This window comes from Bos javanicus, chromosome 5 (genome assembly GCF_032452875.1).
Source record: "Bos javanicus breed banteng chromosome 5, ARS-OSU_banteng_1.0, whole genome shotgun sequence".
Classification (NCBI taxonomy): Eukaryota; Metazoa; Chordata; class Mammalia; order Artiodactyla; family Bovidae; genus Bos; species Bos javanicus.
In genome coordinates, this window is record NC_083872.1 from 32,306,093 (window position 1) to 32,318,619 (window position 12,527).

At 40.2% G+C, this 12,527-nt stretch overlaps 1 protein-coding gene across 1 annotated transcript; it reads left to right on the forward strand.

Moving 5' to 3' along the window:
- Positions 1–10,489: 10,489 nt before the first annotated feature.
- LOC133248666 (olfactory receptor 8S1-like) lies at positions 10,490–11,818 on the forward strand. Its single transcript, XM_061419033.1, has one exon. It carries the CDS (start codon positions 10,907–10,909, stop codon positions 11,816–11,818), a length of 912 nt encoding a protein of 303 aa, XP_061275017.1. The 5' UTR covers positions 10,490–10,906.
- Positions 11,819–12,527: the final 709 nt, after the last annotated feature.

Here is a 12,527-nt window from a genome sequence, read left to right on the forward strand (position 1 = left end):
TTGCTCAGTCACTCAGTCATGTCTGACTCTTTGCAACCCCATGGACTGTGGCACGTCAGCCTTCCCTGTCCTTCACCATCTCCCGGAGCTTGCTCAAACTTACGTCCATCGAGTCAGTGATGCCATCCAACTATCTCATCCTCTGTCATCCCCTTCTCCTCCCGCCTTCAGTCTTTCCCAGCATCAGGGTCTTTTCTAATTAGCCAGATCTTCACATCAGGTGGCCAAAGTATTGGAGCTTCAGCTTCAGCATCAGTCCTTCCAATGAATATTAAGGACTGATTTCCTTTAGGATTAACTGGTTTGATCTCCTTGCAGTCCAAGAGACTCTCAAGAGTCTTCTCCAACACCATAGTTCAAAAGCATCAATTCTTCCCCACTCAACTTTCTTTATAGTCCAACTCTCACATCCATACATGACTACTGGAAAAACCATAGCTTTGACTAGATGGACCTTTATCGACAAAGTGATGTCTCTGCTTTTGAATAATCTGTCTAGGTTGGTCATAGCTTTTCTTCCAAGGAGCAAGTGTCTTTTAATTTCATGGCTGCAGTCACCATCTGCAGTGATTTTGGAGCCCAAGAAAATAAAGTCTCCTTAATATGAGTAAAGTTCTTTAAAATGTATGTATATGAATATATATATGAATTAAAAATATATATGTTTTATGTATTTCTCTCTAAAGCTGATATCACACTTACTGAGATAACACTAAGAACATTTCCCTGAATCAGGAAAAGGAGCCCTTGATAGCCACTATTGTGAAAATGCATATAATATTAAATATTCATGGAATACTCCAGGATCTATTAAGAGAATGCAATTTGACAAGAAATTAAGAATAAAAACTTGAAAGAAGAGGATAATTTTAGGGTTTTGCAAAGGATGTGATTGTTTATCTGGAAAATCTAGGAGATTTATACAGAAAACTGTTAAGAGTAAAGTAACTAGATATAAAATTAATAAACAGAAATCAATATCCTTGCTTATCTCTAAACAACTAATTAGAAAACATAATGGCAGAAATTAACATCACAGTAGGAACAAAAAAAGATAAAACACCCAGGAATAAATTTAAAGTGTTCAAAAGCTCATGGAAGAAAAGCTTAACATTCTATCAAGGGACTCAAAGAAGATTAAAACAATGAACAAGCATATCATATTATTGAGTGGTAGAACTCAATATAGTGAAGATCTAATAACTCTCTTAAAAGCTTATGGATGGAGCATGGTGTTAATAAAAATATAAACAAGCTTCTTTTAGAATTAGATTATTTGTTTCTAGAATTCAAAGGAAAAGTTAAAAAAACAAGAATAGAAAACTCTAAGTGTAATAAAGGGAAAAGTTCTGCAGAATATAAAAATGAAAGGATCCAATAATTCCAATTGTGTAGCACTAGTGAATGAATATATTGAATAGATAGACCATAAACATACCCAAAGATATACAGGCAATTTAGAATATTGGAAAGATGCTAATTCAGATCAATAGGTTAAAGATGGATTATTCATTATATGATATAGACTAACTGGTAGCTTTCTGTTAAAAATGAACGTGGATTCCTGTCTTACACCCAAATAAATTCCACATGAATTAAAGACAAATAATTAAACTATTAAAATGTGGAAGGATTTTAATTTAAAAAAATTTAATTGAAGTATAGTTGACTTGCAATGTTGTTAGTTTCTGGTGTATAAGAAAGTGATTCAGTTTTATATATATATATTAATTGCTCAGTCATATCCAATTCTTTCCAACCCTATGGATTGTAGCCCACCAGGCTCCTATGTCCATGGAATTCTCCAGGCAGGAATACTGGAGTAGCTTGCCATTTCCTTCTCCAGAGGATCTTCCTGACCCAGGAATTGAATCTGGGTCTCCCACATTGAAGGCAGATTCTTTACTGTCTGAGCCACTAGGGATGAGTATGTGTATGTATGAGCATGTGCATGTATGAGCATGTGCATATATGTGCATGTGTGTGTCAAGGCTGTGGTCTTCCTGGTGGTCATGATTGGTTGTGAGAGCTAGACCGTAAAAAAGGCAGAACACCAAAGAGTTGATGCCTTTGAACTGTGGTGCTGGAGAAGACTCCTGTAAGTTCCTTGGACAGCAAGAAAATCAAAATAGTCAATCTTAAGGGAAATCAACCCAGAATACTCATTGAAAGGATTGATGCTGAAGCTGAAGCTTCAGTATTTTGGTCATCTGATGCAAACAGACTCATTGGAAAAGTCCCTGATGCTGGAAAAGATTGAGGGTAGAAGGAGAAGAGGGCATCAGAGGATGAGATAGCTGGATGGCATCACTGATGCAATGAACATGAACTTGGGCAAACTCCAGGAGATGGTGAGGGACAGGGAGGCCTGATGTGCTGTAGTCCATGGGGGTCACAAAGAGTCGGACATGACTGGGTGACTGAACAAAAACAACAAATATATATATTCCCTGTGCTATACAATAGCACTTTATTGTTTATCCATTCTATATATTGAATCTGCTAATACAAAACTCCCAATCGAATTGTCCCCCATGCCCCCTTCCCCTGGGCAACCACAGGTTTGTTTTCTGTGTCTGTGAGTCTGTTTCTGTTTTCTAGATATATTAATTTGTGTCATATTTTAGATTCTACATAGAAGTGATATTATATAATGTCTTTGTCTTTCTCTTACTGACTTATTAATACTTCACTCAGTATGATATATCCATGGTAGCTACAAATGGCATTATTTTTGTGGCTGAGTAATATTCCATTACATCTATATCTATATATATATATATATATAAAATACACACACACCATATCTTCTTTATCCATTTATCTGTCAATGGACATTTAGAGAATTAATCTTACAAATATCCTCACAAGCATGCAAAGAAAATTATAAGCATAACCATCAAAACATTTCTCTATACAGACAGGGAACTCCGTTTTTTCATTAATGTCTTCCCAAGCACCTAGAAGCACTTTGGCCATAATAGATGCTCAATGGATACTTAGAGAATGAATGAACAGATGTTGACTATTGCCATCTGTAAAGTACATGTTAAATGAATTGTATTTTCATATGACGATGACTAGACAGCCATTTAAAATTGAGGCAGCTCTGGGGAATTCCTTGGCAGTCCAGTGGTTATGATTCTGGGCTTTCACTGCCGGGACATGGGTTCAGTCCCTGGTCAGGGAACTAAGATCTCATAAACTACATGTTCAAAAAGAAAAAGAAGGAAAAGTGAGGCAGCTCTGTATATACCAATATCGAGTGATCTTCAAAATAAATAATAAATAATATTAAAAAGTAAGTTACAAAATGGGGTGCAGACTCTGCTATCTTTTTTATGAAAATCTTACATATATACATGTGGCTATACTCATAGACTCAGAAAAAGCAACGGCAACCCACTCCAGTACTCTTGCCTGGAAAATCCCATGGATAGAGGAGCCTGGTAGGCTGCAGTCCATGGGATTGCGAAGAGTCAGACACGACTAAGCGACTTCACTTTCACTTTTCACTTTCATGCATTGGAGAAGAAAATGACAACCCACTCCAGTGTTCTTGCCTGGAGAATCCCAGGGACGGGGGAGCCTGGTGAACTGCTGTCTATGGGGTCTCACAGAGTCGGACACGACTGAAGCAACTTAGCAGCCGCAGCAGCATACTCATAGACTATCTCTGAAAGTTCATTTAAGTAAAATGGTAATTGGTCCTTGCATCTAAGAAAGGGATAAGTAAGTAGTTGGGGAATAGGAATTGGAGAAAACTTACTCTATATACTATGGACATGTATTAAAATACCTTTTTAAATATGGGAAAGCTAAAAATATTTTCAAACATGTAAAAGCTCAGGGAATATATTACCCATGATTTCCTACTCAAAGAATTTCCTTACTAACAAATATTTCTACAAGAAATAAAGTGATACCAGAGGGAAGGACTGGAACCTAAGAAAAAAATGGTAATGAAAGTAACACATTTATGATATAATTATTAACCATCAAAATAGCTATCTCCAGTGTTTTAGAGTGTATTAAATTGTAGGATGGAGAAGGCAATGGCACCCCACTCCAGTACTCTTGCCTGGAAAATCCCATGGACGGAGGAGCCTAGGGGGCTGTAGTCCCTGGGATCTCAAGGAGTCGGACACGACTCAGCGACGTCACTTTCACTTTTCACTTTCCTTCACTGGAGAAGGAAATGGCAACCCACTCCAGTGTTCTTGCCTGGAGAATCCCAGGGACGGTGGAGCCTGGTGGGCTGCCGTCTATGGGGTCGCACAGAGTCAGACACGACTGAAGTGACTTGGCAGCAGCAGCATCAAATTGTAGGAAACTATAACAAAGCAGATAAGCTGGATTATTAGGTGAACACTTAAAATATGATAGGACGATTGTCCCCTTGTTCAGGAGCAGGATCCTCTGTCTCTCTCTGCAGTAATCGTTTTAGTGCTGTGTATGTTCTCAGACTCGATATCTGGAACACCCAATGGTTCTATAAAGACTCAGTGTAAATTTTGTTGAGCTCCTAAGTGTGGCATACAGTAAAGGTAAGATAATTTTTTTCTTTAAAGTGCCAGATAGCAAAGGTTTTGGGTTTAGTAGGTCATATGTACAGTCTCTGTTGTAACTACTCAACTCTGCCATGTATGAAAGCACCCACAGATTGTAAGTAGGTTAGCATAGCTGTGTTCTAATAAAATTTTGTTTTCTTAAAAACAGACAGGTAAGCTACACTTGGCCTGAAAACCATAATTTATCAACTCCTTGCTTATATAAGATCCTTCTTAAATTTGCTATAAACTCCAATTGCTGTCACTTCCCTTCAATGGTGCTAAACAGAATACAGCCACAGTTTTGTGGGACAGGTGGTATCTTGTTGTTCCGTTGCTAAGTCGCATACAACTCTGAAACCCCATGGACTGCACCACACTTGCCCTTCACTATCTCCTGGAGCTTGCTCAAACTCTTGTCCATTAAGTCGGTGATGTCATCCAACTATCTCATCCTCTGTCATTCCCTTCTCCTCCTGCCTTCAATCTTTCCCAGCATCAGGGTCTTTTCCAATGGCTCTTCTAATCAGGTGGCCAAAATATGAGCTTCAGCTTCAGCATCAGTCCTTCCAATGAACATTCAGGATTGATTTCCTTTAGGATTAATGGGTTTGATCTCCTTGCTGTCCAATGGACTCTCAAGAGTCTTCACCAGCACCACAATTCAAAAGCATCAATTCTTCGGCACTCAGGCTTCCTTATGGTCCAACTCTCACATCCATACATGACTATGGGAACAACTATAGCTTTTACTATATAGACTTTCGTTGGCAAAGTGTTGTCTCTGCTTTTTAACACACTGTCTAGGTTTGTCAAAGCTTTTCTTCCAAGGAGCAAGCATCTTTTATTTCATGGCTGCAGTCACTGTCTGCAGTGAGTTTGGAGCCCAAGAAAATAAAATCTGCCAGTGTTTCTAAAAAAATGGAAAGGGTGGTATATGTATTAATATGTAAGTTAATACTAATGCCAAATATAATGCTGCTAAGTCTGATCTTTGGTCAATGTGAATTGATTATTTATACCTTTATGTTACTTATATAAAATATAAATACTTTAAATTACCTATTTACAGTTATTGTCCTACACCCTATGCAGAAGTAAAGTCTATCACTAAGAGAAACCACCAGTCCTCCTGATCTGGTCCTATTGAGGAAGAATCCCAGACTCCTTCCAAAGATATACTTATATAGGGACTACTTTCCTGATGGCTCAAGAATAATAACGTCCTCTTCCCAACTTTTTCTTAGCTATGTAGAGTCCAGAATCCAATCATGTAGAATATGAGGACTGAAATGGGAGTTTCTTGCATCACAGTATCAGGAGGAAAATTAATACTGGTTTTATAAGTCACTAGAAACAGAAAGGGAAAGGAATGGTGGGTGCAGAAGCCAGCATGTTGAGGGATAAGGAGTAAGAAAAGCTTGGGAAGTAGTATAGTTAAGTCAGACTTTCAGAAGTGGCTGTGAGACAAGTAGAGTAAGGCAATGTAGAATCAGTGGCTGCAGTGAAACATGGGGTCAGTTAGATATTTTTAAATATGGGAACTATTTTAATATATTTATATTCTTGGTACAAATGAGTAAAAGAAGGAAATTGATGATTAAAAATGGGTAATTAGCATACCTGAAGGAGAAGGACCCAGAGGCTCAGAAGGGGATCAGAGTTAAGTCCAAGTACAGGTGTTAGTCTTGGATTAAAAGCATTACCTCTACCATTAAATCTAAAGAAGGGACAAAGAAATACATTTCTAAGTGGGGACTCAAGAAAATTAATGAGGTCCTGCCTTATGGCTCTAATTTCTCTTATAGGGCCATGTGATAAATGCGTGCAGAAAAAATATAGCATACCTCAAGTGCATAGATTTTGGAGTAACTCCAAAGGGAAAGGGAATGTTAGACTTTATAGAGAGAGTATGAGGGTGACGCATGCGTGCACACACACATGAACATTAATGCCTCACTGTGCACACGTTTATATGTCTGAGGTTGAGAAACCCTAGATTAAGCTTTATTTGTCAGATATTGCATTGTTCCTTGTGTTATTCCTGGAAATTTTTCTGCACCCCCACTTCCAAATCAGGCCCCAAGTGACTCTGACTACTGCAGCCTCCCCCATGAGCAGTGAGCAGTCCCAGGCTCCCTGGGCTCCTTACTCATGCTCCTCTCCCAGAGCTATAGCTTGGCAAAGAGATCAAAGAGATGGCCAAAGAGAAGAGCACTGGAGGAATATAAGACTCCTACAGACTAGCCAGGAGCTCTTCTCAGTACTGAGGTAGGTGACCTCAGGAAGACTGACAAGAATTAATGACGGTTAGCAAGGCCCAGAAAGTCCCAGTGCAGAGAATGCTGACCCTTTAGGCTTTAGCTAGAACTGACCATAGGAGTTTGATGCTGGAAACTGTCAGGAAATAAAACTGACTTTTCCCAAGGTTTAGCTGGAGACCTAATTCTGCAGGCCCAGCTATGGGGGCATAGGCAATTTGCCTCAAAGAACCCCAAACAGGAGCCAGATTTAGAACAGTCTACCTCAGTAAAAGGGGCAAAGAAGGAAACTTTCACCAGTTTGAACAACTCAGAAGAATCCTACTCTAACCCAAATTCCTCACAGCAATGAAAAAGAAATAGAAATAGTCATAAGGAAAATATCATGCTGCTGCTGCTGCTAAGTCGCTTCAGTCGTGTCCGACTTTGTGAGACCCCATGGATGGCAGCCCCCCAGGCTCCCCCGTCCCTGGGATTCTCCAGGCAAGAACACTGGAGTGGGTTGCCATTTCCTTCTCTAATGCACGAAAGTGAAAAGTGAAAGTGAAGTCGCTCAGTCGTGTCCGACTCTTAGCGACCCCAGGGACTGCAGCCTACCAGGCTCCTCTATCCATGGGACTTTCCAGGCAAGAGTACTGGAGTGGGGTGCCAATGGTCAAAGAAATAAGTAGATGAAGTTTTTTTTCCCTGAGATGTTGATCTACAATGCACTTCTGTCCATCTAGGATCCCTCTGTCTCCTCCCTTCATGTCCCTTGACCCTGACAAAAAAGCAGGTCATCTTTTGACATGGGGGAGCTGGCAAGAGGCATCCTGATGGAGGACTGGAGGATCATATCTTCAAATGTGCACCATGGCAGGAGTACTGGATGTAGAAGGAGACCTTCCCATTCCCTCTTGTATAACTTTCACTAAGAGTTCTAAGGTCTTCTGGTTTCGGGGAGAGCAAGAAATCATGAAGTTGTATTGAATCGTATTGAGTAAATCTGCAGAGAGGACAGACCAGTAGTGCAGTCTCTTAGAAAGTGTCAGAGGTGGAACTGTCCCCTAATTAACACTTTTGCTGTGATTGTCAGAATTGGGAATAAAAATAGTTTTCTTCATCTGAAATGCCAATGCCAGTGTCTACAAATATTCCCAAAGGATACTGGGGAATCTTCATGTGCTTAGGGCTAGAAAGGCATAACCTGCACCTTCTTATTTTCTTCCTTTCTCTCTTTTAGGTAGTCATTTTCTTTCTATCAAAGTTCCTCTTCCTCCTTAGAGCAGTTAGTTTCTCCATTGTTCTTTACCCTGGAATTCCTCCCAGTGATCCTGGTCAGCTCACTCTTCTCCTTCCCACCAAGCTGTCTGAACCTCCCACAGGAAAGTATGATCCTGGTAACCAGAAAGATGAGTCTAATCTAGGGGATCTCACGATTGGTAGGGCTTCTTTATCTCCTTACTTAATAAATCAATCTTCTTAAAATTAAGTGAAATGTTTTAGGAGCAAGTACATGGTTTGGGTACATCTTCAAAGAAAGGGAAGGAAGTCTATTGTTAACTGAGGGATTTGACTGGGGTGTTTGTAGAGAAAAGGAAGCTGGAGGTTTGAGGAAGATAATGGTACCAGTTCTAATTATACCAAAGAGAAATTTCTTAGTTTTGTAGCTATTATTGATATGTTCCTTTGTTGCCACATAGTCTTTATGATTTTAATTTTATTGTCTACATTATCTAGTTGGTATTTAGATACTCCAGAATATGAAAATATTGAAACATTTCCATTTTTATTAAACATATAACAATGCAGTGTGCATCATTATAAATGTCACATTTTAGCCTTTTGAGTTATAGTTTTAGCATAAATCCAAGAACTTATAAGACTCTGACTCAAAGTGTGCAATTTGCAATGCATTCAGCAATGCGTTCAGCAATGGGCTTCCCTTGTGACTCAGCTTGTAAGAATCTGCCTGCAATGTGGGTGACGTGGGTTCGATTCCTGGGTTGGGAAGATCCCCTAGAGAAGGGAAAGGCTACCCACTCCAGTATTCTGGCCTGGAGAATTCCATGGACTGTATAGTCCTTGGGGTTACAAAGAGTCAGACACAACTGAGCAACTTTCACTTTCTTCAGCAATGTATAGATATCACTGTCACCAGAGTCTTCCTAGGACTATTTGTACACTTTTTTGAAAAATCATAAAATTGGATTCATGTTTTTCATTGTACTTAAAAAATATAAGTTAAATGTTTCCACAAATGTTTCTTTTCTCTTGAATTTCCTCTAACGTAACTTTTCAGTTTATGTCATCAGAACCAAGCTTTATAAGAGCCAGGGTAAAATGGACCGAGGAGGAAGAAAGGCTGTGGGTGTTAAAGACTAGTTCTGACAAGACTGCTGGGGAGGAGCTATAATATTCCAGTTCAGGTCCCAGTGATAACTGGAACAACGACTGAACAACAGCAGGGCTCCAGCGAAACATGTGAACGCTGTTAACAAAGTCCTGGTCTAGACATTTTTGCATGAGTAAAAGACAATAACAATAGCAGCAAAGTGAAAGGAAAGAAATTAAATACTAAAGAAGTATCCGATTACCAGGTTGTGACTAAAACCAAGGTTGACTAAGTTGATGTCAACCATGTTCCATTTTGTTGATGTGAAAATTTACCTTCAGAAGGGTTCAGTATCTTGCTCAAGTTCACATACATAGCTTTCATTTTTCAGGTCTAGCTTTTGTTTTTAATTTTAGGGAAAGTGCTATGTTTAAGATACAGATTCTTTAAATGATTCAAAATATATGTTGTCAGTCTTCGGGGTGTGATGTGGTAGAAAGAACACTGGATTGAGAGCAGAGCATTCAGTTTAATTCCTGACTGTTCTGCTGATGAGCTATATGATATGGAAGAAGTCAGCTCACCTCTGTGAGCCTCTGTCTTCCCTGCTCTGAGATGCTGAGAGCCTAGTCTCACTGGCCTGAGAATGGAACAAGGCATTGAGGCATAAACACTTCCCACAGATACTTTTCCAGCTTTGCTAGTATGTCTTTGGAGATATAGGGTACTCTTGAATTGCTCCTGGAATGTTTGGAAAGCCTCTTGCAACCTCTAGTAGCATCATACAAGTCCTTTTTCTAGTAGCAAAATTTCTTGTTCAAATCCCTTTTCTACATCTTCATCTAATACCCAGAATGTCTGTGATAAGATGGTGAGTTCTGTAGTTCTTGGCTTTAAGATGGATGTCTAAATATAAGAAGACTTGCAACTAAATATCTATTCTCAGAAATAATTTCATTTGAAGTAGCCTGTTTATTCTCCTAAGTATACTCTTTTTTAAAAAAAAATTAAATTTATTTATTTTAATTAGAGGCTGTATACTCGTAATAGTTAAATTATGTAATCTGATTTAGCACACAAAGATGTGTGTTATATTCACTGACAGAATTAATGAGACCTATTGGGGAGAGTCAAGGAGGAGAAACTCTTAAAGTCACTGTAATAATTTCTTAGGGCTGTTGTAACAAACTACTGGAAACCAGGTGGCTGAAAACAATAGAATTTATTTTCTCACCGTTCTAGGGACTCTAAGACTGACATCAAGGTGTCAGCAGGGCCACGGCCACCCCAAAACTTGTAGGGAAGAATCCTTCCTTGTCTCTTCCTGGATTCTGGTTATGGCTGTCGACCCTTGGCTTCCTTGACCTGCAGGCGCCTCACTCCACTCTGCTCTGTTGTCACATGGCTGTCCCACTTTGTGTGTATTATAAGGCTCTCTCATCTCCAATAAGAACATCAGTTATACTAGATTAAGAGCCTACCCTATTCCAGTGTTATCTCACCTTAATTCATTGTACCTCCAGTGACCCTATTTCCAAATAAGATTACACTGTGAGGTACAAGGGATTAAGACTTCAACATATTTTCTGGAGTTAGACACAATTCAACTCATAAAGGTCACAATTGGAATTACTCAACTTCTTTTCCTTTTCTATTGTTAAGCTGAAAGAAGTATTTCCTGAGAAGTTTTAGGGTGGAGGGATGATATTCTGATCACTAGAAATTACTCAGATTCTGTAATATAGTTGATTTCTTTCTAGGAATGACATTTACAAACAGCCATGCACAACTTCACTTTCTTCACTGAGTTTACCCTCCTCGGGCTGTCTGCCGACCCCCACATCCAGGCTCTGCTCTTTGTGCTGTTCCTGGGGATTTACCTGCTGACATTAGTGGGGAACACAGTGATGATCTTGATCATCAAGGCTGATTCTCAGCTCCACATACCCATGTACTTCTTCCTCGGACACCTGTCTTTCCTAGATATCGGTTTCTCCTCAGTCACTGTGCCAAAAATGCTACAGAACTTCTTGTCGCAGAAGAAAAGCATCTCTGTGTGGGGCTGCATCACCCAGAGTTTCTTTTTTCTCCTTTATGGGTGTGCTGAAGCCAGCCTTCTCTCTGCCATGGCCTACGACCGCTATGCTGCTGTCTGCCACCCTCTGCTCTACACTGTGGTCATGAACAGGCCTCTCTGCACTGCAATGGTGTGTGCAGGATGGCTGGTGGGGCTTTTGAACTCACTAGTGAATCATCTTTTCATCCACAAGTTACGTTTCTGGGGGTCTAACACTATCTCCCATTTCTTCTGTGAGCTACCATCACTCTTCCCCTTATCCTGTACTGATCCCACTGCCAACGAGTTCCTTCTGTCAGGGACCAGTGCATTGCTGGGACTTCTGACACTTCCCTTGATCCTGTTCTCATACTCCAGAATCATTTCTGCCATTCTGAACATCCATTCCTATGAGGGCCAAGGCAAGGCCTTCTCCACCTGCTCTTCCCACCTCACTGTGGTGCTCCTGTTCTATGGGACGGCTCTATTCAGGTACATCAGCCCCGCCTCAGGCTCAGTGTTGGAACGAGTGGTCTCCATTCAGTACAGTGTCATCACATCCTTGCTGAACCCTCTCATCTACAGCCTCAAGAATCAGGAGGTGAAGGGCGCTCTGCAAAGGATGCTGAGGAAGTGAATGTGATCCCCAGAGGAGGGATTCTCTGTGTGGTTTTAGTCAGAGAGTGGAGAGGAGGGATATTTGGAAACACCTGGAGAGTAAAAAAAGATATCGGAGGTCAATATAAATATATAAAAGAAGTTATATAGTGGTTCTCAAAGTGTCATCCATATACCAGCAGCATCAGAATGTGCATCGTCTGTGAGCTCGCTAGAATGTCTCAGACCCAAACCTGATCTACTGAATCAGAAACTCTAGAGGTGGAGCTCAACAGTCTGTTTCTTAATTATGACCATGATGCATGCTTGAGTCTGAGAAACAGTGTTTAGCCCAATGAATGTTCGAGAAAACTCTCTTTGGAAAAAGGTGGGATACTGACATCAAGGTGAAGAATCCCACTTAAATGAGAAAGTTGGTAAAGCAGTCAAGAAGAGAACTTTTGACTATGTGATCTTATGATCTGTTTCCCTCTACAAAACTGTAAAAATGAAAAAAAAAATTCCCTGAATTATTTCAGGACATTATAAGGAGGGGAAGAGCTAGACTGTCCACAAAGGCAGATGCAGCCTGTTCCTTCCACCTCTACTGGGTAGCTGCCATTATAACAGATTCTTCAGTACAGCATAAGGCCAATGGACAGATGCTCCAGAGCAGCAACTAGCAAGAACTTCCTTTACCTCACCTGAGAGCAGCTGAGGGCATTCAACAGCCAGTTCACCAGATTAGA

What these genes read in the sequence shown, in the direction of transcription:
- LOC133248666 (XM_061419033.1), top strand. Translation starts at nt 10,907, where the DNA reads ATGCACAACTTCACTTTCTTCACTGAGTTTACCCTCCTCGGGCTGTCT.